Genomic DNA, 27,033 nt, shown 5'->3' with positions numbered 1-27,033 from the left:
AAAGCCAATTTCTCAGCCAGCGGATTGTGGTGAAGCCGAGGCCACAGTTGGCCAGTTTTGCCAAGGGGTGATCCTGGGATACCGGATCAAAGGCTTTTTTAAAGTCAAGATATATGAGATCAATCTCTTCTCCCTTTTCCAGGTGATAGGTCACCTGGTCATAAAAGGAAATAAGATTGGTCAAGCAAGACCTACCCGCAACAAACCCATGCTAGCTATCCCTCAGGATGCTGCCATTGGCCAGTCTGTTAAGAATATTCCTCCTTAGAGGTGGAGTCCTCCATCCTTTGTAGGTTTTTCTTTTTAGACACAGGAGGTCCACAAGTTCCCTGCAGAGCCAAGGGGGCTGATGTCCCCTTTTGCTGCCTTTCCTCAGAGATGGGATAGACTTAGCCTGTGCATCCAGGATTGCTTCCTTGAGGAGCAACCACTTATCCTAAACTCCCCTTCCCCTGGGGCCATGGTCCCTTAGGGCCTCACTGACAAGCCTCCTGAGCTTGTCAAAGTCAGCTTTCCTGAAGTCAAGGACTTCTGTGTTGCTGACTGACTTGCCAGCTTTATGCCAGATGGTGAAGGTGATCAGCTCGTGGTCACTGTCATCGAGCTTCCCTTCGATCATTAGGTTGCTGATTAAGTTGTCCCCCATTGCCAGTACCAGGTCGAGCAGCGCTTTGCCTCTCATTGGCCTGTAGACTTCTTGTGTCAGATAGATGTCATCCACGCACGAGGGGAAGCTTTGTGACTGCTCAGGTTTGGCTGAGCACTCTTCCCTTGAGATGTCTGGGTAGTTGAAGTCTCCCATGACAACCATGCACCGGGACCGTGCAGCCTTACCCAATTTCCTGGTGAACTCCTGGTCAAGGTCTTGATCCTGGGTAGGGGGTCTGTAGTAGACTCCCACCATTGTGTCCCCTGTGCCGTGTTCCCTATGGATTTTAACCCAGAGGGTCTCCAGTCGCCCACCCTGGGTGGCAGTGTTGGCTTGCAGGAATGCGTACCTTTCCTTGACGTAGAGAGCTACACCTCCACCCCTTTTGTCCACTCGATCTTTCCTGTACACAGTATAGCCATCTATACCTGTGGCCCGGTCATGGGTGGAGTCCTACCAGGTCTGCGATATCCCTATGACAAGTTCCTCCTGTTTATTCCCCAAGCTCCTGGCATTTGTGTACAGGCACACAAGTGTCCCTTTGCTCTTGCCCAGGCCAGCCAGTCTCCCAGGGGAGAGGGGTGGAGGCCGTATCTTTCCAGCGGCTCACTGCCTCTCTCACCAAAGAGCGGGCTGTGGTCATGGAAGCAAAAGCCTTCCTGATGACACCAGTGCTGCAGTCTTTGGTTCAGTACCTTGATCCTCCTCTCCCTCCTAGCCCGTAGCCTGAAATTGGGAGGATCAAGGAAAACACCACCTGCGTCCCCAACCCATTAAGCTCCGCTCCCAAATCCCTGTAGTGCTTCATGACCCAGCTAGGATTGCTCCGGGCCGTGTCATTTGTTCCCACATGGGTAAGGAGCAAAGGTAGCGGTCAGTGGGCCAGAGGAGCTTAGGGATCTTCTCCACAATGTCTCGGATACTGGCTCCCGGGAAGCAGCAGATTTCCTGGACGCAGGGATCGGGGTGGCAGATTGTCCCCTCAGTCCCCCTCAGGATGGAGTCTCTCATGACAGACATTTTGCGTTTTGTCTTAGGAAGAGTGGGGGCGGTAGCTACAGTTGAGCCTGTGTTGCCTGCAGGAGCTGGCAGCTTAGCAGACTCTGCTGCAGCTGCAAGAGGTTCATACCTGTCGCAAACCTCCAGCAGGTGGGGACCTTGGTGCGGTGGGCCTTGGGGCCCCTGGCCACCTTGGTCCAGCCCTCTGGCTGGACAGAATGGGAGGTGCCTGGGCCCTCCCTTGTCCTGGAAGGTGACCGTGGTCTGCCCTCTGTCTCCAGGGGGTGAAGGGTCTGGCAGTAGGAGTCTATCTCCCACTCACCATCCCTGATGGCACACGGTCTCCGGACTGCGGCCTGGAGCTCCTCCAGCTGGTGCGCCAGAGACCGCAAAAGGCAGCAGACCCCACAAGGGAAGGTGGCCATGCTCCCAGACCCCAGAGCCTAAAAAAGTGTCGGGCAACCCCTGCAGCTGAGAGCCAGGGACTCCATCTGGGTGGAGGCCTCTGAAGAGCCCGGGGGGGTGGGACCCGCAGACTGGGCTGGGCTATGTCCCTCCCACCACTGGCCCTGCTTACCTCCGGCAGTGCTGGGGGTCAGCGGAGTGCTTCACGGTTGCTGGGGGGGCCTTAGGTTGCAGGAGCGCGACGGGCTTGCACCCGTGCATCTCACACTGCTCCCGGGGCCAAACTGAGGTTTTTTTCCAGTTAGCAGACCCTTTTAAACTCCATGCATGCACAGTGGGCCCGCCACCGGCACTGTGCTACTCCCTGTCAAGGGGGGCCCTACCCAGGGGTTTGGGGGACCCTGATCTTCTGGAGAGGGACTGGTAAGTACCCTCTCCCCACTCTTCTCTCTCCCTGGGGTGCTGGGGCAAGTAGGAGCAGGGCGAGGCCCTCCTCAGCTCCACTCGGCTGCCCCGCAGCTGGGCTCTGTCCCTCCCACCACGGGCCCTGCTTACCTCCAGCAGTGCTGGGCATTGCCAGGGTGCTCTGCGGTTGCTGGGGGTTGCTCAGGGTGCAGGGGCACAATGGGCTTGCACCCGTGCATCTCGCACCACTCCCAGGGCCTTAACATTGGTTCCCTGAGAAGAATTCTTCACAAGCAGTTTGTTGTATAAACTCTGACTGATTGGATCACCTTCCCAGTCTGTGTCCTTTATGAGAGCTGCCAAAGGACAATTGCTTTGGAGTAGGCAGGCATGAATAGTATAATGCTTAAGGTATAAGTACAAAGCTTTCTGCAGCTTAATTAGTTCTTACCTCGTAAACTTTTAAGGTCATCATATTTTTACTGGAGAAAGAGAAGATGTTTGATGCTGGCCAGTGGAATTAGGTCCAAGAAAGTTCCTGTTCAGTGGCTAGTGCTGGTCAGCTGTACCCCCAAAGCACTGTGCAGCAGAAGTACAGATCTTCTACCACTAATAGTAATTAACGTTTATATCATGCACCTTTATCAAGAAGACCATGCTCATCACAGTACCTGTATGTTCACTGTGTGCAGACTATGCCAACAAACTTTTGTCCACCATATAGGACAGTGATATGCAGGTAAAATGTTTGAATCGATCTTGCGAGTGGAAGGAATTGTCGCTAGTGGCTGTCAACTCTTGCTTTTTTATTGGGACTTGTTAGGTACTTAACTTCATGTCAAATTAGAGACTGACAATGGGGCTAAGATGCAAGAGACCTACACTGACATGTGTTCATACCTACTGTAATCTAGCCCGTAAATGGCTTGAACAGAGTCACTTTTTATACACATCTGTAAAGGTCTGTGATCATCATAAATGTTGTGAAATTGGAAGGAGGTGACATAATGATATTTCTGACTAGTATCCTTATGGCAGGGCACCTTCAGTGCCTGCCACTTTAAGGTTTGAGAGTAGCCTGCTGCTGACAGCTGGAATAACAACACCCAGCTGAGCTGCTGCTTGGAACATCTTGGAAGTAAGGGCAGGAGCTATGAGGGGTGGCAGGAGGCTCCTGGTCCTGGGTATGACTGAAAACTGCACCCTGCTGGGGAAGAATGGTCTGGTAGGACTACCTATGGCGGGGTAGTTCCCCAGAATTGCCAGGCCAGTTGCCTCCCTAGTGAAAGGCGGGTAAGAGCACCTTATAACCCCAGCCCTCACTACTCAGTGGGTTATTATGAGTGGGGACAGACAGTGGTGGTGGGGGAGGCAGGCACGCCTAGAGAGAGGCACTTGAACACAGGGCAGGGCATAAGGTCAGTGCCTCGTACAGTAGGGAAGCCAAGTGACCCAAAGGTGCTGCCCGTGCACCGACCAGCATGAGAGTAGGTAAGCCTAATGGCCCAGGGGGTTGCTCAAGTGGAGCAGGGCAGGTTGAGAGTGGCCCAGTGAGGGGTGCTATGTAAGAGACCCTGTGAAAGGGGGCAGAGTGCATGAGTAGAATGGGAGAGGCCCAGCCAGGGGCAGAGCTAACCTGGCCTCAGGCCAGAGTTATGATCTACTTACGATGCCATCTGCAAGGCATGGGACAGAGTATAGGGGTGGTACAGAGCTATGCGCAATGCCCCCTGGCATCAGGGCATTAAAATGAGCAGTCTCCCGCATTTTACACCAGTTATCAAACAATAAGTTGTGGCAGTCAAGATTGGGTGGACTCTCCCACACAGACAGGTGGGTGGGCTGATGTTGAGACCCGGCCTTAACATGGTCCCCTGTCACATGATTTTAAAGTAGCTAGGGGCTGGCCTTGTAATGAGCTAAAACCATTACTTCATGTATCCCCACACTATCTACGTGGTTCTCTTATTTGACTGACATGCTATTTTGTCCTTAAGTTCCTTTTCTGAACCAGCCTGTGAAATTAGCATAGTGATGTGTCATGTTATTCTTAATTTACTAACTAGTAGGCTGCAGGCAGCGTAGAGCTTAGATATGAACACAGAGACGCCCTCAGATTTGTTTCATTGTAGGCTGTGATGCAGGTTATCTCATTGACAAGTACTTTAGTTTTACCTGCAGCTAGGAGCTTACTTTCTCCTTCTGAACAATGTTGTTTCAAGGCTTTTAGGGAAATAAAAGCCAAATTGAGTGCAAAATGACATATTCTTCTACTTGGAGAAACTGCAGAAATCAAGAATGCAACCACTAAGCAAATCAAAGCTTCTAGGAAAAAAGGCATTAACACTTACCACTTCGCTATTAAGTGTATTACCTCTTGCACTCCTGCTCTTGAAAGAATGGTGAACAAATAAAAGAGCTTGAACATATCTGCAGAGGCAGAGTATATCAAAGAGATGTCTTGTAGGCTGATACATTCTCAATACAAATGCAGAAGCACTGTGATTGCGGTTCATTCTAATTTGGTCTTGACACTGATTTATTATGCAGCAAATAGGAAATTGAAAATCTGCTTCTGTACTTCAGGAAAAAAAATTAATACTTGAGGAAAGTATTCTAGAAAAATGTACAGAAGATGAGTCATAAGCACATGAGTTTATACTTGGACAGGAATATGAATAATATTTTAACGACATGCATGTTCAGAATATCACAACTATGCTTTAAACATTTATCAATCAAAGTCAAAGAAAAATAAGATGAGATACCAAAGTTTGAGAAACTGGAATTTCCTTGAAGGAAGAGAGATTCTTGAGATACTCAAGTTATTAACATGAGCAATTTGGAGTCTATAACAATAATTGTATTGTGCAAATAAAAAAAATGTGTAATTAAAAATGTGTATCCTGACTATTTTTATAGAAAAGTTTTATCTGTGAGATAGAATCTTCAAGCTAATCCATATAATTCTGTGGCAAGGCTGAATCCTCCATGTACTGTAAGAAATTTCCAGACCTGTACTCACTAAAATCTATAGAGACTAAAATGATTTATGGGAAATTTCAGTGGTATTATACTTGATAAAAACCATAGGTCTTTTCTCCAGCACTTTGAGGCTTGTTTGGTACTGCATTTGCTTAATTTCCCATTAAAACTTCCTTCCCTGTGAACCTCCTCCAGAACGTTGCTGACCACATTCCTCAGTTGGTACAGGGAGTGAGGGGGAGTCAAGCACAGGCAGAAGATCTCAGTGCTCAGCTTGCTCTGATAAATTCCAGCCAGAACTTCCTTCAGGTAAATAACATCAAATAAACTCTGCAGATTGTCTCAAGAGCATTTTCTGTCCTGGTTTTGAATACTCTTCACATGTGCATTGAAAAGCATAGCTGTAACAGTAGAATGACAGTGAGATCTATATATTTATTCATTGATTGTGACCCACTGGGAGAAGAAATTTAATTTGAGAAATATTTACCATGAGGAATCTTTATAATTCCTTACTGCTAATAGTCACAGTATTTTAGCAAGAGTTCTCAGGGCTTTATGGGGGAGGTACAATATACATTTTTCAGGTGTCTGTTCAAGATCCCAAGTTCTTGATCAAAGTTTTGGGCAGAACCAAAATTTCAAGCAGTCACCCTATGCTTGCTCCAGCCAGCTTTAAAAGAAAGGGTCAAGGAGGGTGGTAGGGCAGGGCATAGAGTTTGGAAGTTCCCCCTGAAATTATTGGGACAATCCATCTGCTTCTATTCATGGATACCATGGTAAGCAAGGTGTGCTAACACTACTACTTGTGATGGTTTACCTAAATTATTTGTTCCCATTCACTAGTATTTTAAGGGAAAATTTAAATATTCAGAAATATTGAAATAAATTTGGCATATATGCTGTCCAGGCTTGTTTGAGCAAACAAGCACAAGGAATGGTAATCTACCAAGTTAATATTGAAAGTTCTCTAATTAAATTGTTTATATTATGGGAGCTCTCAGAGGTCTCAGTCAGACATTGGTACCTGTTGCACTAAAAAAATGACTAGAACAAAGTTTGTTCCTACTGCAGAGATATTGCTGTTTAGGATTATGACAAGGCTAAACATTATTAAAGAAATTGGGGGTGAGATGGGGATGGGGCAGAGGCTAGTGTCAGTGTACTATATACATTGATATTGGTTCTAATGATTTGCTAGCCTAAAAAAACACAGTTAAAAATTTCAGTTCCTTAATTCTTCTTTCGTAATAGGTCTATTTTAATGTTTGATGCACTTATGTAAGTGTATGGGCATGAACTGATCAATCACATTCTTTGCTAATCCCAAAATAGCCAGGAAGTAAGATGGTGGCATCAGCCAAAGCTGCAGTACCCACAGTGACTGACCAAGCTGCAGCAATGCAGCTAAGTCAGTGTGCCAAGAACCTTGCAACCAGCTTAGCTGAGTTAAGAACTGCCTCCCAAAAGGTGGGTAAATTTTGCTGTTCAGCTAGAGTTTCATTGTATTTTATAAGATGTGGTTTACTGAAGCTTGTGTGTAGCTAGAAATGCCATTTGCAGTTCTTGGTTTATTGCTGCCTTCTTTTCAATCTAATTTTATATGTATGCTGCAGTCTCAACGGTCTGATTGCAGTTTGTATAGACACAGAATGGATACAATAAGTGTAGCTGTGGCATCAGCAGATTCAGTAAGGGCTTGAAACCCTGAATAAATACGTGGCCCACTAGCCCATTAGTGAGCTCTGTGTTGTCACAGGAATGCTGCTATCAGTCCCTAAGCTTACCACTAGCTTACCAATGTGTGCAAGATCTACAAGCATACCCTTTAGATTGCTACTTAGACGTACCCCAAGTTGTTATGAGACAGTAACTGGAAACTGAAACTCAACAGTGCAAAATGGATCTCATTCCCTTCTGTGGCTTGGGACAGTTGTAAAATAGTAGAAAAAGACTCAAAAGGACTATAAGAGGAGCTCCAATTCAACACAGTACTTGAGGCAGGATCATCCCTCAATCAAATGTTTGTCTGATTTAAAGGAATGGAGGTTTCATAATCTGTCTAGGTTGTGTCCCAGTGCAGATACATGTCCCCATTTTTGAAAGTAGGAAGGCTGTTTAATGATGATAACAGTTTCTGAGGATCTATTTTCTGGATAGGCTCACGAAGCATGTGGTCCAATGGAAATTGATTCTGCTTTGAATACAGTCCAGACACTCAAAAGTGAACTGCAAGATGCAAAGATGGCAGCTGTTGATGGACAGTTAAAACCACTCCCAGGAGAAACGGTAACTAGTGGTAAAGCAGAGGCTTGGTCTGCCTTGCATTTAGGAAATATGTCCCATGACTTATCTGCTAAAATTCAACGTTCTGAGGTTGTGTTGGTGAAATTAGCCATCTAATGTTCATTTCAACAGCAGTGTATGTAAGTGCCCTTTCAAAATCTGTCTTCAACCCCATGAATGATCCTTATGCCAAAAAGAAGACTATTCTGGTGCTTACATTTTTAGCTGGCAGGCCAGATAAATGGGGCAGAAGTGGATTGGACCCTGTGCTGCCCCCATACACTGGGATCACCACCTCCACCTGAATGGAGTGCAGTCCTTGTGTACAGGGGCCAGGCAGGGGCATTGTAGAGACCAGGGGGTCCGATCCTGGCACACAGGAGCAGTGCAAGCATTCTGTCTGGCTGGAACCAGGCTGCAGGGGCTCTGCACTGTCCCTGCCAGCCCCACCTCCACCTTGCACACGTGATCTAGCATGTAGGTCTGCAGCCTGCAAGGCTCCCAACAGGATCCATAGGGAGCCTTGCAAGCTGGCTTACACAGCTCCAGAGGCCTGATGTAGTCCACAGGCAGGGGGTTTGACCACCCCTGCTCTGGGCAGAAACCACATAGTGGAGAAGGTCCTACTTTAAGGGCCAAGAAAGAAATTAGGTTATAGGGATTTTTTTAAAATCCTTTTCTTCTAGCCATTGCAATTAAGAAAACAAGAAAGAGAATCAATATTTGATTTAATTTTTAATCTTGTACTTTGAGAATGAAAGTGTAAAATAACAGTTGTTCAAACTATCAAAACTCAGTTTTGAAGCCCTGATTTCCTTCCCATGTGCATACTGTTTGGTACTTCCATTTCATTCGGCCTGGACATTGAATGCATGCTAGTCAAGTCCTAGGGTTGAGTAGTGCAAGGCTACTCAGTAATGCTAGTTGCTTGGAGAAAAATCTTTCCATTAGGCTTAGAAGGAAAAATTGCAGCAATGTAGCATAAATAAAGAAATCTGCCCTCTGAATGTTTTCACAGCTTGAAAAATGTGCTCAAGACCTAGGAAGCACGTCCAAAGCTGTTGGTTCATCAATGGCCCAGCTGTTGACTTGTGCTGCTCAAGGCAATGAGCACTACACAGGTACTCTTTTATTTATAATGCCTGCAAGCAAACTCTGCTTTCCATAAAATGTGTGTTGGATAGTTTTCCTGTTACTTAAGGAAGTGCTTTCTTTGTCATTTTTATACCTGAAGTGAATTTTGTGAGTTACTAGCAATTGTTCATGAAAATAAGCTGCCTTGTTGCTGTAAAATGAGAAACCAGGTTTCAAGGACTGCTCTCTGGCTCAGAAAGTTGGAGCAGGCTGAACCTTCTGATACCATAACTATAAAATAAATACTTAATTGCGGAAAGAGACAATTCTTTACCATGCAAGTGAATTAAAGTGCTGGGTTATGTAAATGTCACTGTTGTGAGAGAGCCTGTGATGAGAGTGAGACTAGTGTAATTATTTTAAATGGTAGAAAGCCCTTGGGGTTTTTATCTCATACTTCAAACTATACCCAAGATACATTGGTGTTGGCTAAAACTGTGCATCCCTTACCACAGGTAATGGATTTACATGCATGAGGCTCTTGCTCTCTCTGCCTTAATGATCAGATTTGCATAGCAAGGGCAGAAGGCTAAGTCAAGGTGGTGGCCAGCCAATTTCATGGGCAGATCATGAGGCCAGCTGCCATTTTCATGGGTTTATCATGGTGGCCCTCCCCCCCAGTTTCTGATTGGCTATGGGGTCCTGGTGGCCTGCCCCCTCCACTGATTGGTAAAGAAGCCTGTCCATCACAGAGCCCCATCCCTCACTGCTCATTGGTGAGGGTTGTCTGTTGTTTGGCCCCCAGCCCTCACCATTGATTGGTAGAGAGGAGGAGGGCTGCATGACAGGTAGCCCTCTCAGCCAATCAACTGGGGGCGGGGGGTGGCAGCCATCTTGCTTGGCTGCACAGCTGTGAAGCCTGCTGCCTCCCACTGGGGAGCCAGCATTTTATTTTTAGTAAGGTTTTCTTTCCCCTGCAGTTTTCATGGAGTTTGCCATTTCACAGAGATTGCCCAATTTTGCAAAATCCATGAAATCATTATTTGAGTAGGTCCCTACTAATGGGGAACTTGAGCAGCAAACCTTCAGAGCACGATTTTTCAGCAGTTACTCTACTTCTAGTTGTGCATACCAGTTAGGACCTTGAAAGAGCCTTTAGAACAAACATTTCAGCCTTGTAAAATGCAATTATTTAACACTATTCGTGTAGAAAATAGAAGGTGTTGATGCAAACACCACAGCAGGATATTTTTAAACGTTACTGATAACCATTAAGGTAATTACCATTTCATTGGATGTAATTGGCTCAAGACTACGCAGATTTCAGTTGCTTTCATTTGAAATGGATGTAATTGGATTAAGATGACACAAATTTTTATTACATACCCATGCATTAGTTAGTATTTGAAAATAAACTCATGAAGCTGGAATCTAGAGACTGAAACAAGGAGCTATCTTAAAATAAAACAATTAGGTAGCTGCTAGGACAGGAAAACCTGCTGTAGTAGTCAAAAGATCTCTTTTATTGTCTATCCTCCTATTTTCTGTCTAATACTTTGTGCTGATCTTTTGGGTACTTGAACAAGTAGTAAGTGTTCATATTGGGATTATGTTGATGGTTGTTGTTTACCACATAGTGTCTTGGGTACTGTTAAACCAATTTTTTATGACATAATAGTGGCAAAGTCATTTACTATTTAACTTTGAATGTAATATGTTACCCTTGTGTACTTAAGTTCCTGTGCAAGTTTCCCTTGTTTTATTCTGTGACTTACAAATCACTATGTAGTGAAATTTGTTGAACGCAGTTGGAGGCTTGAAAAATTACGGATTTTTTTACTCTTCCATAATTAATAAAGATGAACCCCTCCTTTTTAATCTGATTTATTTGGCTTCTATATTTGAAACTTAAATTCCTCACTTGAATTTTCCTACTTGGAAAATTGTGATCTGATCATTAAAAGGATTAAAAGGACATCACAGAAAAAGAATTTTGAGCCAACAACATAAAAACTGAATCTCCTATCCCCCTTTTTTGAGGAGATAAAAGAACCATGTCTCAGATTTCAGATACTTTTAATGTTCCAGTCAACTTCCCCTAAGAGTACTGTTGTTATAAATAAAATATTTATAAATATTACAAATATTACAATAGCTTTTACTGACCCCTGTAGTCAGGCCCCTGTTTTATTAGGGGTGACCACTTCAAGACTCTAAGCCTTAAAGTGTTTACAGCTAAATAAATAAATCAGAGTAACTGTGGGAAGGAAAATGGAGGCACAGACTGGTGAAGTGACTTTTGTTAGGTCCCACAGCACAAGAATTGTTGAGCGGGAAATAAAAGCCAGGTCTCCTAGTTCCCATCCCAGCATCCTGCTAACTAACCCGTCTTTTAAATAGGGAGGGAGCACTGCTTCAACTCCTGATAAAGAATTTATCGTTTTGGGAGAAATTTTGTGGTTTCCTGTGTATGGCAAATGTCAAAAAGGCAAAGGTTGCATTGTAAGCTGTTTAATGGAAAGGTGGAAACTTTAAGCAATACCAGTCCTCTTGCTGTGTCTAGATCTGAACTTCTTTTACATTTATGCATAACACAGCTCTTTCTCTGCGGTAACAAAGAAAAGTGTTGTGTTTATAAATGTTCACTTGTGCCTGTGGCACTGAAATTGTTAATGTGTTAGCATTAATATATTTGGAATTGGCAGCCCCATAATTTGTATTAGGTTGTGTAACTACATTCCAGCTGTGTAACTTTGTAAATGTTTATAAATGGGAAAGCAAAGGCCTATAACAATGCAGGCTTGTACAGGGAGTGAGAACCTTTTCATAGGGAATTTTTAAAGTAGGAATGGCATGTTTAGCCTTTATGTACTTAAACTAAAAAGACCACCAACATTTAATGGATCTGTAATAGTCCATTGTTGTGTAGGTAGCAATTTTTATTCTACAGACTAGTAAGGATGTTTTAAAAACTCAAAGTAAAGAACTTTGTATGATTTTTCAGTAAAAGATGAATTAGACAGACAGATAAAAGAACATTCTTCCATTACGGTTTTGACCCATAGTTTTTAGTTTCATCACTGATGAACTTCTTCAGTATCTGAGTCAGACTGCCAGGCCACCTAACCAGTTTCCCAAGGTCTGCTATGTACCTTTTTCCACTTTGTGCACACTCTGCATAAGGAGACAAGGTGATACTGAGTTTCTTTGTTTTAGAAAGCTTTATGTTGCTTTTTGGTTGAAATTTTTCTGCCTTTTTGATCTTGAGTGAGGTCCTGAGTCATATATTTTAAAAGTAACTGATATTTTAGCTTCTAAGACTCATTGCAAGTTAATGGGATGTAGGCTACTAAATCACTTAGGCATTTTTAAAATGTTACCCTTCAGAGTTAAGAATTTCTTTTTTTTTTCTTCAGTTTCAACTGAAAGCAATTTAAAAATCTTAGAATTTCCTTCTTTCCCTGACATAAGAAAGAAGTGTTCATTTGTTTAGAACTGTCCTGGAATATGCTCTTTGGGGTATATTATTAACTCTCTGGCTTGTTTCATACTGCATGGTGATGTAAGTATCAGAAGTGTTCACATTTGAAAGACTTGTTTTAAAATATTTGACATTTTATGTTGAAATGGATTTATTATCTGCAAATTCAGCTTCCAGAGAGTAAAAAGGATTGTGCCTTAGAGGATACTAACAAAGTGCTTGATAAAATCTGAATTTAGGGGTCGCTGCCAGAGAGACAGCGCAAGCTCTGAAGACTTTGGCTCAGGCAGCACGAGGGGTTGCTGCATCTACTACTGACCCCATGGCAGCACATGCTATGTTAGATTCAGCAAGGGATGTCATGGAAGGCTCTGCTATGCTTATTCAGGAAGCAAAGAAGGCTCTGGCAGCACCTGGGGATGCAGAGAGTCAGCAAAGATTAGCCCAGGTAAATTGTGACATGACCTTCTATGCCTGCTGCACAAAACCAGCAGAGAACAACTGCAAATGTTGAAACCACAGCATCAAATAGCACAGCTGATGCAGCTAGGAAATAGGCTGCTTTGGAGACATTGAATTGATGTAATTCTTCTTAGCAAGATTTATTTTAAGTTGTGAAGTGACATCTGTTCACTACTGCCTTTAAACCCTGTGATATTTACATGTGAGATTATAATTGTGAAGCTAAACAGATTTCTCATTGTTACCAATTTAACAATCCTGAGTCATCATAGCGTGCTTGGAATCTAAATCATGATGCGCCAACTTTTCTAAACATACCACATCAAATCAGCATTTTTTTTATCAGATCAACAGATCCTTTTCTCTTGGTCAGGGGTCCTGAGGCTGTTTGGCTTTTTAAATCATAATTGCGGGGGGGGGGATATATTTAAATAACAGTTCCTTGAAGCTTACATGAAGCATCATACATGCCCTTTTTCTGTTACTAGCACCTGATTGGCTGACTAGTTACTCATTTCTTTGTAAGGGCTGTCATCTGCTGAGTGCTCAAAATCAAGTTTTGGTTCATCAGTATTAACTTGCTTTCCACACAGCCCCTTTCTGCATAACACTTTTGTATGCCCATTACAAGTTTTCAGTCCAGGCACTACCTTGCCAAATGCGTGAGTATAATGAGCAAGGTGTTGCTTTTCTGCAGCTGGGAAACTGAGGAAGGGACAAGCCTTAGAGGAGGAGTCATGTTATAGAAAGAGCAGGATTTAGAAGTTCCCTGCCACAAAGGTGAACTGCCCTTTAAGGTTAAAGCTTGTTGAACAGGACCCAGTCAGCTATTCCTGATGATTTCATGTGCATGTATATTTCCAGGTGGCCAAAGCAGTTTCCCATTCATTGAATAACTGTGTGAATTGTCTACCTGGACAAAAGGATGTGGATGTGGCCTTGAAGAGTATTGGAGAATCTAGCAAGAAACTACTTGTTGATTCGGTGAGAAAAATATTTGTATGTAAATTATTTCAGAGGGGCAAAACCTGACCTGGGTTCTCCATGTGTTACATTCACTCATAAGAAATATCCTCTAAATGCCTTTCCCATTTCAGTATTTCATACTGCAAAGCTTCTCTGTTGATTTGGAGAGAACCCACATGTTGCTGTGACTCATAAATATGGTAATTTTTTATTGCCAACCCTGCCTAGATCACCATCAGCTCCATTACTGGAAGTCTCAGTTTTGAAAGCTGCAAAGACTTGAAAAATAAAAAGCTATCCTTTCAACTTAGTGGGAGAACTATGGTGCCCTGCTATCAAGCAGTATTCAGTCATACTTCTTTACAACAGTGTCACAATCCCCATTTTCTATTGCACCCTTCTAAAAAAGTTGTACTGAGTCTATTGTAATTCAATTTAAATAAATTGTAAGTTGTGTCCATATTTCTATCCTTAAATGCCACTTACAGTTTGTAACCACAGGCAACTTGCCTGAGAGGCGTGTGTCCACTGTGTAGTTCAGTCATGTGTCATCACTACCAGAAGCAGCGGGAATCTTCCCGTTTGTTGGGTGAACAGGGGATCTCATTCTGAAGTAATCTGAATACCCTTAGTCAGTGCATGCTTTAGTTAGGTCAGGCCTCAAACATAATTTGGAGCCAGTTAAAATCCACATGGTAACCGTAAATTCATTTTGTGATGTTTATTCTGCCAAATAGATAATCATTAGAACCTCCACAGTTCATGGCTGACTCACAAGTGCCAGTATTGTAGAATAAAAGACAAAAAAAAAAAAAAAAAAGAATATTTCCAGATGTCTTCTGAGATGGAGATAAATAACTTGGCCTTAGTGCCCCAGTATCTAAAGTAAAAATGCAACGTCGCCATACTGAGACCAGGATCTGTATATGAAAGAATCCCAAAGTTAGGGGTTGCTGTAACTTGAAGGCACTGATGACCATTTGTCTGCCCTCTTGTGTGGCAAAGCAAGGAGATAACTGCCGCCTAGTCTTCCTGTTAATGGATTTAGTGCGTGGAGTTCAAATGGTAGAGGCCTGTGCTTCTCACTTCCAAATCTAGGGTTCATTTCCCACAGGGAGCAAAACTAGGCTGGGTGCGATACAGGTTTTGATTTAGTCCCGCCTTTAAGATAAAGGCTATCTTTTCATCATTCAAATCCTAGTAATCCAGGTGTAATCCCAGGGACCATCCACATGCATTCTTTTAACATTTTGAATGGTACAAGAGCCGCATAGTTGCTAAGGGCTTATCTGAACAGTTGGTCACTAAAATTAACTCTTTTCTCTTGAAGCTGCCTCCAAGTTCTAAGTCTTTCCAAGAAGCACAAAGTGAACTGAACCAGGCTGCAGCAGATCTGAACCAGTCAGCAGGAGAAGTAGTTCATGCTACACGGGGTCAAAGTGGAGAGTTGGCAGCAGCCTCTGGAAAGTTTAGTGATGATTTTGATGAGTTCCTTGACGCTGGCATTGAAATGGCTGGTCAAGCACAAGTGAGTTTTGATTCCTGAAATCCACAGCTGACCTGCCTGGGATATGTGGGGATGTCAGCTGTGCTAGTCTCAACCTGCACAAAGAATGAGGGTCAGTGATAACAAGCTGTTCTGATTGAAGAGAAATTACTTTGGAGTTTTCAGAATGCTCACAAGATTCCTGGTACTGATTGAAAATGACTACACTCCTTCATTTAATCAGAGCTTTGTTCTCTTGATTTTGTGAGCTGTGTAGCAGAAGGTAGTCCATTGCTTTTCCAGAGGGTGAGCAGCTCCTAGAGATAAGTGCCTGTGCTCCAAAAAATCAAGGTAAAAAGGATAGCTGAGATATAATGAATCCTTTGAAATCTAGTTTCAGTACTTCCACTTGGTGTAACATGGATACATATTATTGGATCCATTGTGGAGCTGCCAACCCCACAAAGTTGACCTGTGGGGAAGATTGATAAAGCACCTTGTGGATGTGATAGTATTGTGTAGTTTTTTCAAGTTTTTAAAAATGGGGTACACGTTACTAGTCTTTGCACTTTGAAACATTTAGCTACAGTTGGCATTAGAAAGAGCCCTATGACAGGCTGGATGTGAAGTCATTTAGCAAAACACAGGCTAGCACATTACATGAAGTGGTCCCATCCAGTTTATAGGAGGGAAGGACAAGAGGTGAAAACATGCAAGTGTGTTTGCTGCTTGTATATGTCAGCCTTTTGAATAGCTGGTACCAGAACACTTCAGAAGACCTGAAGCAGGCCTTCCCTGGAGCAGGCTCAATGAGGCAGAACCTCCCTGCACTACTGCCACTGCTATTGTTCCTAGCTGAGTCTGAGTTCCTCCCCTAACCCCACTGCCAGGTTGCCTGGGCATAGTGGCAGCAGTGGGCAGGGGATGCAAGTCACTCTGAAGTGTGGGGCAGTCTGTCAGATTCTTGTGTGGCATAATAGTCTAATGACAAGAAGTAGAAGAGTCTGAAGTCCTTTAAAAGCACTGTGAGATCACCTATAGATAAATCCAGTCCAAACTGTTGACACCTAAATGCTGTTATATCTGAGGACAGTGGTCACCTTTTAATTAAAGAGTGTTTGGGCTTTTGAGGGGAAGTTAAACCATTCTGTTCCCAGGGGACAAGTATCCACATCAAGAACACAGCATCTCACTTAGCACGAACTGGCAGCCTTGCACTCCCAACCAAAACCCAGGGATTAAATAAACATAGAAACAGAGCCATTCTTTCATCCCTGTCCCTCCAGGTTAGAAATCTAGTATATCCATGGGGTATAGTATAAGTTGACTTACCCTGCTGCCACCTTGGTGTTTATCTGTTCTACAGCAAACTGGATGACTTCAGTCTCCAGGGCTATGAATTAGTCCTCTTAATTAAAAAAGTAACACTTCTGATGTTCTGACAGAGTCCCTTAAAGGTAATACTTTATGGGCAGAAAGAGTCAAATACAGCAAGCAGCACCTGTGAATATTCTTGCAAACAAGTAATTTGCAGTGCTGACAGTGGCCAGTTTTTAATCACATGAGCTCAGATTCTCAAAGTGGTTTGGTGCCTAAGCCTCATAGATTTCATAGGAGTTAAGTGCCTAACTAACTTTGAAGCTCTGGGCCTTACTAATAATAATTGGGTGTGAGAGTTTTATTCACAAGTGCAAACCTGTATTTACAAGGGAATTCCAGCTAGCAGTGAACTCGCAGACCGTATGGAATGTTTGTCTTGAACACATGCTAAACTAAAACAATCATAGGTATTTCTGAATCGGATAAAAAGGGATGACTTTTCCCTAAAAAGTTGTCATTCAGTCAGACCAGAAACAGAAATTTGGGAGACACACTGTGTGGAGCAAAATGCCAATACTGCAAATGGCTCACAAATATAGATTAAAGCCTATTTGAATCAACTGAACATACTATCTGCTTGCAAATATTTCTAACGCAGAAGAAAGTGCTGCATTAATTGCCTAAATTATTGATAGGAATTCAGAACACCGTCCTTTGCCACACACCTTAATCAAACTATATTTTTCTGTCATGTTGTATGTAGAAATTTGTTATTTCTAAGTCATTCCTTTAAATGAATACATTGTGCCATGTCAAACTCAAGCCTTATCCAACAAAACCAGAGTAGTTTTCCAGAAACTGCTTTTTCTCCATGTGGAGAATCCCTGCATTAAGTGTTTTTAAAGGTGTTTTTGGCCACATTTCTGTGTGATTAAGTCATTAATCCCAAAAAGGTGAAGAAGGCAGTAAATTACACCAGGGGTGGTAGGATATAGTTAGCACACACTGACTGAATAATGTGGACCAGTTGTGCCAGGCAGAGATGTATAAGAGCTTTGACAACAAAAGCATTATTTAGCAAGTAGTTAAATTTCCCCCCACTTTTCTGTGAATGCTGTTATTGTTAGAAATCAGGATGTTTTTATATGGGTTTCTTTTTCTGCTGTATGAATGGAACTGGAGGCATCTATCTGGGATAGCAGAGGCTTTGGTCAGTCACCATATCTAGTATGTAATTCTATGCAGGCAAGGAGTTTTAGATGGGTAATTATATTCAATTCCACATTTCAGTACTTTTATTTTAGTTGTCTCTTTAGTTAATGTGGGCTGCATGCTTACTGCTATACTGCTGTGGCTTTCCAGACTAAAGAGGACCAGATTCAAGTAATAGGGAACCTCAAGAACATCTCTATGGCTTCCAGCAAGCTTTTGTTGGCTGCCAAGTCTCTCTCTGTTGATCCTGGAGCTCCTAATGCCAAGAACCTCTTAGCAGCAGCTGCCAGGTAAGAACCTGCTTTAGGTTTTATGAAGTTTTCTTAACTTTCCTTTTCAGTATGTCTTATTTGTTGGCTGAGTCTTCTGGTACGATCAGTTAATCATGTCAGACCATCTTTTGCTTCTACTCATCAAGTGAATGAGATCTGAGGAATCTTGCTTATATTGGATTAATTCCTTAGTTAGTGGAAATCAATGAAGCTCCACTGATGTCCATTCAGCAGAGGGTCTGGGATTTGGCAAAGGGAGCTGTGGCAGCTCCCAGACTTCTCCCTCTTCCCTACCCGCTAGTGCTGGCAGCCAATGCTGCTGGAACCTCCAGGGACATTTTTAAGTCCACAGAACAGGAAAGAATCCCCCATCCTCCTCCATGCTCACTTCTCCCCCTTTCCTACTCACTACTGCTGCTTTCCCCACTGTTCCTGGTGTGGCAGGAAGCTTCAGAGCTGCTCCTGCTGGACTGCATGCAGACTGGGCTCATCTGGGACAGCAAGAGCAGCAATAGGTCAAGGGTGGGCTCCCCCACCCTGCCCGGTCCTCCAGGAGCAGGTGCAGGGTAGGGCACTTGGGGGCCACCCACCCCACCCATTGCCAGTGCCACTATCCCAGCTGAGCCCAGCCCCTGTGCTGCAGCTGGAGTGGGCACAAGTGGCTCTGAAAGCTCCCCTGCCCAGGGAAAGTAGCAGGCTGGGTGGTAGGGGGAGGAGAAGGGGAGGTGTCACGACTGAGCATGGAAGGGAAGGAAGGGGATTCTCACCTGCTTAAGGACTTTAAAAAAGGCACACGAGGTTTCTGAGGTGTGGTCCAGTCCAAAAGGAGTGTGCAGCCATGCCACTGCACTCCCTGTGGATCCACCCCTGTGTTCATGGCACGGTGATTTACATCAGGTGAAAATCTGGCTGGGTTTTTTTAGGAAGTTATTTATAACAGTTATTCTGTGTCCTTGCTTTTTGTTTTGGCAGCTACTTTTACTTTCTCTACACATGCTGACACTAAGGATGTTTGACTGACAGTTGGTGTAAAGGCTTTCAACCCCCAGTGAAGAAAAATCATATTCAGCAATGTCTGTGTATATGCTGTGTTTGTAAATTGTACGTTTATATACAGCTACAGGGGTGTACACGTGCACCGTTGTTGGGATTTTTAGTGGGGATAAATATTAGGGTTTTAATTCTGTGAGTTTTTTCTTGCTTTGAGGCTGTTGCCTTGAATTTCCACCTCAGTGGCCCTCTATTTTTCCTTCAGGGAGATGGAATAGGCTGATTTTTTTGCCAGCCTACTGATGGCGATTCTTCAACAATCCTCATTTATGCTTCCCTGCAATACCAGTGCCAAATGCACACACCATAACATCCCCTCTTCTTGAGTCAGTGTTAACAAAAGGATATATAAGAGGGTGGAAGGAGTACCATTATATAACCCTTGTGTGAAAGGAAATCCAGATGGGGAAAATGCTTGCCATTATAAATCTGTTGGGTATTGAGGGAGTTGTTAGTGACCTAGCTGAAAATTGCAACATAATGAGAAAATGTTGCAGAATATGTGTGATATGAAAACCATATTCATTGCTGTTGGTATCTTTGTTTCATGGCTTTATGTAAGCACTTGGTTCCCTGACTGAGAGTTGTGCAGGAAATCTGCATAACCCATTACTGAAATCTTGCATGTATTATGCTGCCTTTCAGTTCCTAATATCTCTGTCCTCTCTTCCTAAACATCCCTGTTTTGATGACAAAAAATATATAAATATTGGAGCTGTATGAGTATTATATTTAGAAATTGATTTGGGTCAGGCCAACACAGAACTTTTTTTCAGTTAACCTGAAATGTTTTAAAAAAAAAGGCATTCTCAGGTTATTTAGTCCTTTTTATTCAACTAGGTCAGTTGTGAAATAAAAAAAACAAATTTCTTTGTTCAGAAAGTTGTTTTTACCAGTCATTTGAACAAATTATATTTTTGTGGTAAGAAATAGAGAAATGCATGGAGAAATGCAAGGTGCTGCACCTCAGGAGAAACTACCGACATCATGTTTATAGGCTCAGCAGTGCTACACTCTATAGCACCATGACCAAAAGAGACTTGGGGGTCATGATTGACCACAAGATGAACATGAGCTACCAATGCGATGCCGTAGTTGGCAAAGCAAATTAAACTCTGGCTTGCATCTACTGATGCATCTCAAGCAAGACCCAAGAAGTCATCCTCCTGCTTTATTCAGACTTGGTGAGCTCACAGCTGGAGTATTGCATCCAGTTCTGGGCTGCGCACTTTAGAAAGGATGTGGAGAAGCTTGAAAGAGTCCAGAGGAGAGCCACACACATGATTAGAGGTCAAGAAAACAGGCTGTATGAGGAGAGGCTGAGAGGCATGGCACTCTTCAGCCTGGAGAAGCGAAGGCTCAGGAGTGACTTGGTGGCAGCCTGTAAGTACATGAGGGATGTGCATCAGGAACTGGGAGAACATCTGTTCAGCAGGGCACCCCAAGAGAAGACAAGGTCTAACAGTCACAAACTGCTGAAAGCCCATTTTAGACTGGACATAAGGAAAAGCGTCTTTACTGTCCAAGTCTCCAGAGTCTGGAATAGACTCCATCCAGAAGTGATGCAAGCACCCACTCTGGATACCTTTTTAAGAAATGCTTGGATGCTTATCTTACTGGGGTGATCTTACCCCAGCTGACTTCCTGCCTCTTGGGCAGAGGGCTGGACCCAATGATCTCATGAGGTCCCTTCCAGCCCTAATGTTTATGAAATCTATGGATAAATTCCTTGAATTGCTGAAAATGGAGAGAAAAGTATTAATCTAGAAAGAGAATTTTAGAGGCTGAGCAGAAATTGGGGATTTGAAACCTCGATGTTAAAGCAACATCCAGATCAAGCTTGGACATCATTATATTGTACTGCAAGATATTAGGTATTATTGCAAAATATTAGGTACCGTATTGCAAATTTTTTATACCAGAATGGATAGTAATGGAGAGGAAGGTAATAAGTTAAGACTGTAAATTCCTATAGGTTACCACAGTGGCTATAAAATAGTGACTCTTATAAACACATGCTGACACTGAGGATGTTTGACTGACAGTTGGTGTAAAGGCTTTCAACCCCCAGTGAAGAAAAATCATATTCAGGAGTTAACAGATAAGTCGCATTAAATAACCACAGTTGTGACACTTTCAACAAAGTGTCTTTCTGACATCTATGCTATCCCCAGATGTGAGCAGGTTTCTAGCAATGACTACTATTGCAGGTTACCAAGTGAAACTCGAGATATAGGTGTTGAATCAGCTTGTACTCTCCCTAGAGTGCCCAAGTGTTAAGGACTGCTGCTTTTGACATATAGCCCTTCTGTTTCTTCAGACCCTGGTGGAAATTAGAGTTTCCACTGGAGCCATTTAAGTATTGGTTTTTGAACTGCAGGCAGGTTGTCATTCACTCTATGAAAATGTTAGGTGAAGAGATGAAGGTAAACTAATGTAAGAGTTTAGGACAATTCATTGTTGCAGCTTTGCGCAGGTCAGTATATGAATTAAAATAGATGTTAGAGGACAACTAACACAGCATCAATCTTACCACAAATGAGACACAGTGGTGCCCTTCTCAAATCTTCTGTGGCATTATAAATACAATGGTTGTGATGGATACTTTCTTTGCAGTGGGGTGATCAGGGTCAAGTATTTTTATTCTTTCTCTGAGAAAATTGGGGGTCTCCTTCTGCCTGATGTATAACTAGATGTTTTCTTTTTGACCTAATCTTTTTAGATGGCACAAAGCTTGACCTTGTTTCTTTTTCCTCCTGCTTTCTTTAAGGCTTTTTCTCTTTTTCTCTTTCTGACAGTTGAAATATTGTTGGAACCATTTTTCTGAGTTTTTTTCCTGACTAGCACTTAGCTATAGCAACTGCCAAATGCAATAAGGGATCCAAGATATCATATGCAGCACTTAACAAAAGCAAGTGTTCTTAGATATCTTCTAAAATCCTAGCTAAGCCTCTTCTCTTCTGCTATTTTTGCAGTCATACTCACTGGTTCTTGATGCCACAGCAAGAGAGCTTCTGGTTGGTTGTACTAAGTGTGTGAGCATTGCTGGGTTTACTTTTGGATGCAGCTAGTTCATGAGCGGTGGGATTCACGTGGCCATTTCACACCATCTTCAGCATCTGTTTTTAAAACCAGCAGATGTCTGACCTTTCAAATCTGTCACCTTCTTCAATCACTGATGTTCCTTACAATAATATGCCTTATCTCCTTGAGGTTGGAAAGGAAGGAGGAAGAAACCACTCGGTTAAGTTTCTCTTGGAGCTGTCAAGCATCAATTTTTTGCCATCTGTTAGAGTCTCTTAATCAACAAATGTCTCTAACGTTCAGAAGTCACTGCAGGGTTTGAGAGAGAACCTTAGTTTCTATCACGCCATGAGCAGATGATGCATTTAAGACTTAAATAACCAGTTAACCGTGTCTTAAATAGTAACCTGGCCACACATTCATGTAATTAATGATGCAATACAACAGGGAAAAAACCACAAAATTATACAAAATATGTCTAATAATTTTGTGGCTGGTTCCCATTGTACCTTAAATTGAACACATGGGCAGTGCACTTCCAGGGACGGGAGCACCAATCAGCTGATTGACACTCCCGATCTCAGGAGCACACTGGAGCTTTGAAGGGTACCAGTGTGCTTATGTGGCTGGGAGGGCTGATCAGCAGACCATTGCACACAGCCAGGGCTGTCCTTTGGAGGGCAGCAAATTGGGATGACTGTCCCAGACCCCGGGCTTTGCGGGGCCCTCACAGTGTTAAAGGGGCCTCATGTAGAATGATTTGCCCTGGGCCTCGCACGCCGCTATGATCATCTCTGCCCACAGCCACAGGAGTACATCAGAACCCTTCAAGACTGCCACGTTCCTGAACCTGGAAGGACTGATCAGCTGACTGATCCTCCCAGTCACAGGCACACTGGGCACCAAACTTGCTACTTGCTGGTGGAGGAGGCACCCAGGATCATGATCCCCTATGATTGCCCCCTGCATTGGCAATAGGTAGTTATTGGCTTCTGATTCCCCAGTCCTACAATTATGTGGTGGGCCAGTAGGGGGTGCTCCTGCATTGAGCCACCTACCTCGCTGTGCCTGACCACCTTCCAGGCTTTGAGTGCCTCTTTGGGGGCGCCTCATGTCCAGTGGACCCCCTTCCTGGAACACAGCCACAAGTCTGGGGGTAATGCAGCCATCACCCAGAGTCTGGACTGATCTGGGACCTGCACCCTCTGGGAAGCACAGGCCTATTAGTCCTTAAGGGTAGTTGACCCACTGCAAGAACTTGGGGTGCTTCCCTCAGTCTGAAGCACAAATAGTGGTCTCCTTTAGCCAAACCAAGGGTGGGGGACCCCAAGGCATAATCTAGACCCTCTCCCAATAAGTCTCCCATACTAGGTACAAAAGAGAACTTTATTGGTTACAGGGAGTAGGTTTGGAATAGGGTACAGGGTAGAGCAATACTGAAGAAATCTCTTACAGAAAAGTGGCATGGTAGCCTTTGATCACGCATCTGAGTTACTGCAAGCTATACATCTAGTTAGATCTCAGGTAGCTTACTCACAAGTATCATCCAGAGGTGACGATTCCCTCTGGAGGCAAGCAGTTCATTGGTCATGAGTTTCAAGAGAGAGCAAGTTTTCAGATGGTCCAGTTTCTGTCTAAGTTTTCATCATAGCTACTGCCCTTCCTCCTGGGAAGTCCTTAACTTATATAGACCTTATGACCTCATGTACCTGGTCCAATGAAGTCCAGCAACTGTTGGCTGCCAGCCAACCAATTTGAAATGCGTCACTGGTTGCCAGGTAGACTGGCAGGGTCTTTAGCCCCCCTCCCAGTCATGTTGCCATTGCTTAGAGCAATAGGGAGCTTAAGCCAGGTATATGATGCCAATCACATAGGCAGGGGGAGCAGGTTTCCCCCTCCCTCAGAAATGTATCCAGCTCAGGCTACAACTCAGGGATCCTCTGCAGGGATCATGTTAACCAAATTGTCACAGAGCAGAGTTTTTGGGGAGTGACAGAGGTGGCCTTCTGCCACAGGCATCTCCAAATTGTGTTCTGCAGGTTAAACAGAGTACCCTGGTTACATTTTGCTAAACTCACATATTTTTATTTGTTCATAAAATAAACATTTTCAGATATGCATAAGCAGACCATCACAGTCTGCCTCCATCATTCTGTGAATTTCATCAGTTGTCAAATAACATATCCTGTGAAGTTCCTTGGAATTTTAGGCATGTGCAGTATTTAAAACCATTATATAATGCAGTGCTGTCCCCATTAGTCTCTTATGATAGTAACAGACATCATAAGTGATATGTAAGTAAGTGTTATGATAGTAAGATCCCTGCATCTTAGTTACTACAGCTGGGGTTTTGTAAAAAAATATATATTTTATATACGTTGGCTGTGCTTTGCTTGTTAGTCAGGAAGTGAGCAGCATAAGGCATTCAGACATTTCCAAGCATAATAGTTGCTAGTGACACTTTGGTGCAGCTAGACTCTCTTCCTAGTACAATTTCAAACAAACTGTCAATTATTTAGATTTCTAATGCAACAAATACCCTTTATGCATAAATATTGATGTGTGTTGCCAAGAGACGAAGCTCCCACTTGTGGCTCATATCTGAGTAACAAATCTTGCGGGGAGAGGGCTACATTTCAGATGTGACCTACTGTAAAAGGTTTCAGTGAGAGCTTTCACTACAGGAGGCTTTCAGCAAGGACTAATACCAATATCCTGTGTCCTCCACATCACATCCTAGGTAGTTCACTTATTCTTTAAGTACTAATGTTAAGAAAAATGAAAGAACATATGAGCTTGAAAACTTTTCATGGTGTGCAAATAAATTGGGTCAAAACAGAAAGAAGGGAAATTTGTCCATCTTTAAAAATATGCCTCTTTTTCTTTCCTTTTAGAGCAGTGACCGAGAGTATTAATCAGCTCATCACTCTGTGCACCCAGCAGGCTCCTGGACAGAAGGAATGTGACAACGCTCTCAGGGAACTAGAGGTACTCTAAATTTGGTAGTTTCAAGTTCCTGCAGTTAAATATTGCTACCTTCCATGTTTTACCCATCTGAGTAACTGCTGTGTCATTGTTTTCCTGCTTGACACTGGTGGCAGAATTTAGTTTTCCCTGATTGTATCAGGAGGTACACGGGCAAATTTCACCCAGTTTCCACTCACTAAGCTAGAGGTTGACCTTTCTTCATTCCCACTATGGTGTCTTTCAGTGGAACTGTAAAGATTTCTGGCTACAGAAACTTGGAGGATGTCCATGTAGGAGGTAAGGAGGGTGCAAGTAAGAGTTTTTACATAAAGAAATCACTATCAGCACCACAATGGCAGACAGTGTGTTTCAAGGAACTATGGAATCTTTGTTTTTTCCTCTAGCTCCTTGTAACTGGAGAGATGCATGCTATTTAAATGTAGGTTCTTTCTAGTAAAAAGTTTTCAATCTTTTCTTCTGTTCGATTTTTGATTTCTCATGTTTTCTTTATCTTGACATAGCTGATAGCAGGGGTGTGCGATGCAGGCCATATTCTGTTCGGATTCAGCCTGATTTAGGGGACAGTGATTCAATTGATTGATTTGGATCACTGTCCCGATTCGATTTGGCTGAATTCGAATCTGAAGATTCGATGCTGATTCGGAGAATTAGTGATTCAGTGATAGATGCAACTTTAAATGTTTTTTCTATATACCTCAAGGTACCAGGTGCAGCTTGCGAAAACTGAGCTGGTGGGTCAGATGGAGCATCCCACAGGAGCGTGGGGGCGCCCCTCGCATGCTTGGCAGCAGACCGGGAAGGGAAACAGAATTACTTCCGGCCCACTTCCTGGTCCGCCACCAAGCACGCGGGAGACCGTCCCCCTCCCAGCTCAGTAATTAGCCACAGAGGGACCCCAGGTAACCCGCCAGACCCAGGAGGCACCAGTCAAGCCGGGGGGTGGAGGGGCAGGGTCCCCCATGCACTCTGTGGTGGACCCAGAAGCGCTTCTAGTCCACTTTCGGGTCTGCCGCTGAGTGTGCTGAGAATCCTCCCGTGCTCCTGTTGGATGCTTCATCTGCCCCACCATCTCAGCATTTACGAGCCGCCGGGTACCTTGTGGTATGTAGAAAAGACATTTAAAGCTGTGTCTGTCCAAATCATAGAATCTCTCTGAATCGATTCGGAGGGTTCTGATGCAATTTGGAGAGATTAAAGGGTCTCCTGATTCGGCCGCTGAATCTGCTGAATCTAATCAGCGATCGAAGCTTTGCACAGCTGTAGGTGATAGGGAGGGTCTGTCAGTATAAGATGAGCTAATACTAAGACCTGAGGAGGAATGCCTTGCATTTGAAAGCTTATCTAACTCTGGACCAACTGTGTAGCTGCTCCAATAAAAGATACCACCCTAAGAAATACTTGCCTGTCACATAGATCATCACAGCTACAAAATCCCTTTCATGCAACTAATATTCACTCACTTTTATGTCTTCTGCATAAGTGTGCTGTCACTAAATAGGTTGGGTGCTCTGTGGATACCTAGTTGGCTCTTGTGGAAAAAGCTCCTTAAGTTATTCATCAAAATAGCCAGCACTTCTTCCAGGGCCAGGGACAGACATCCCACATAAGCTGGTTTAAGTGATCAGAAACTGGTTTAAACCTGTAACAAAACAGATGTTCAGAGCACATAAACTAGTTTGAAAATGGCTGAAACCAGTTTGAGATGAACCTGTTTGAATGTAGTATCAGACATAACTGATTTGGGTCAAACTGGTTTATGCAATGTCTGCTCCAGATCCCTTCCTGGTTTAAATTAAATCCGAGTCCTCCAGCACCCCAGGTGCTTTGCAACTCTGGGTGGGGCTCTGCTCTCTGCTCCAGCCTAGCAGGACTGGCCCTGACCCTCTGGTCCCTCCTCTCCAGCAGAGCCTGCAAGTACAGCAGCATCTGCCTGGCTTCCTCCTGCTCCTCCACCACTCCCTGCTCAAGC

At 43.5% G+C, this 27,033-nt stretch overlaps 1 protein-coding gene across 3 annotated transcripts in view; it reads left to right on the top strand.

Annotated features, from left to right (window-relative positions):
• The window catches only part of TLN2 (talin 2), a 247,679-nt gene that overhangs the window by 116,938 nt on the left and 103,708 nt on the right, over nucleotides 1-27,033 (top strand). For all 3 annotated transcript variants that reach the window (XM_019533415.1, XM_019533414.1, XM_019533416.1), the window contains 9 exons: nucleotides 5,639-5,752; nucleotides 6,779-6,913; nucleotides 7,604-7,732; nucleotides 8,748-8,850; nucleotides 12,524-12,732; nucleotides 13,611-13,730; nucleotides 15,043-15,240; nucleotides 17,881-18,020; nucleotides 24,971-25,064. In XM_019533415.1, coding sequence (XP_019388960.1) covers nucleotides 5,639-5,752; nucleotides 6,779-6,913; nucleotides 7,604-7,732; nucleotides 8,748-8,850; nucleotides 12,524-12,732; nucleotides 13,611-13,730; nucleotides 15,043-15,240; nucleotides 17,881-18,020; nucleotides 24,971-25,064 — 1,242 coding nt within the window. The remainder of the gene's footprint in view (nucleotides 1-5,638; nucleotides 5,753-6,778; nucleotides 6,914-7,603; nucleotides 7,733-8,747; nucleotides 8,851-12,523; nucleotides 12,733-13,610; nucleotides 13,731-15,042; nucleotides 15,241-17,880; nucleotides 18,021-24,970; nucleotides 25,065-27,033) is intronic.

This window comes from Crocodylus porosus, unplaced genomic scaffold (assembly GCF_001723895.1).
Source record: "Crocodylus porosus isolate Cpor-Errol unplaced genomic scaffold, CroPor_comp1, whole genome shotgun sequence".
NCBI classification, from domain to species: domain Eukaryota; kingdom Metazoa; phylum Chordata; order Crocodylia; family Crocodylidae; genus Crocodylus; species Crocodylus porosus.
The sequence above is the reverse complement of the archived record's forward strand: the minus strand, read 5'-3'. Positions and strand labels throughout refer to the sequence as shown.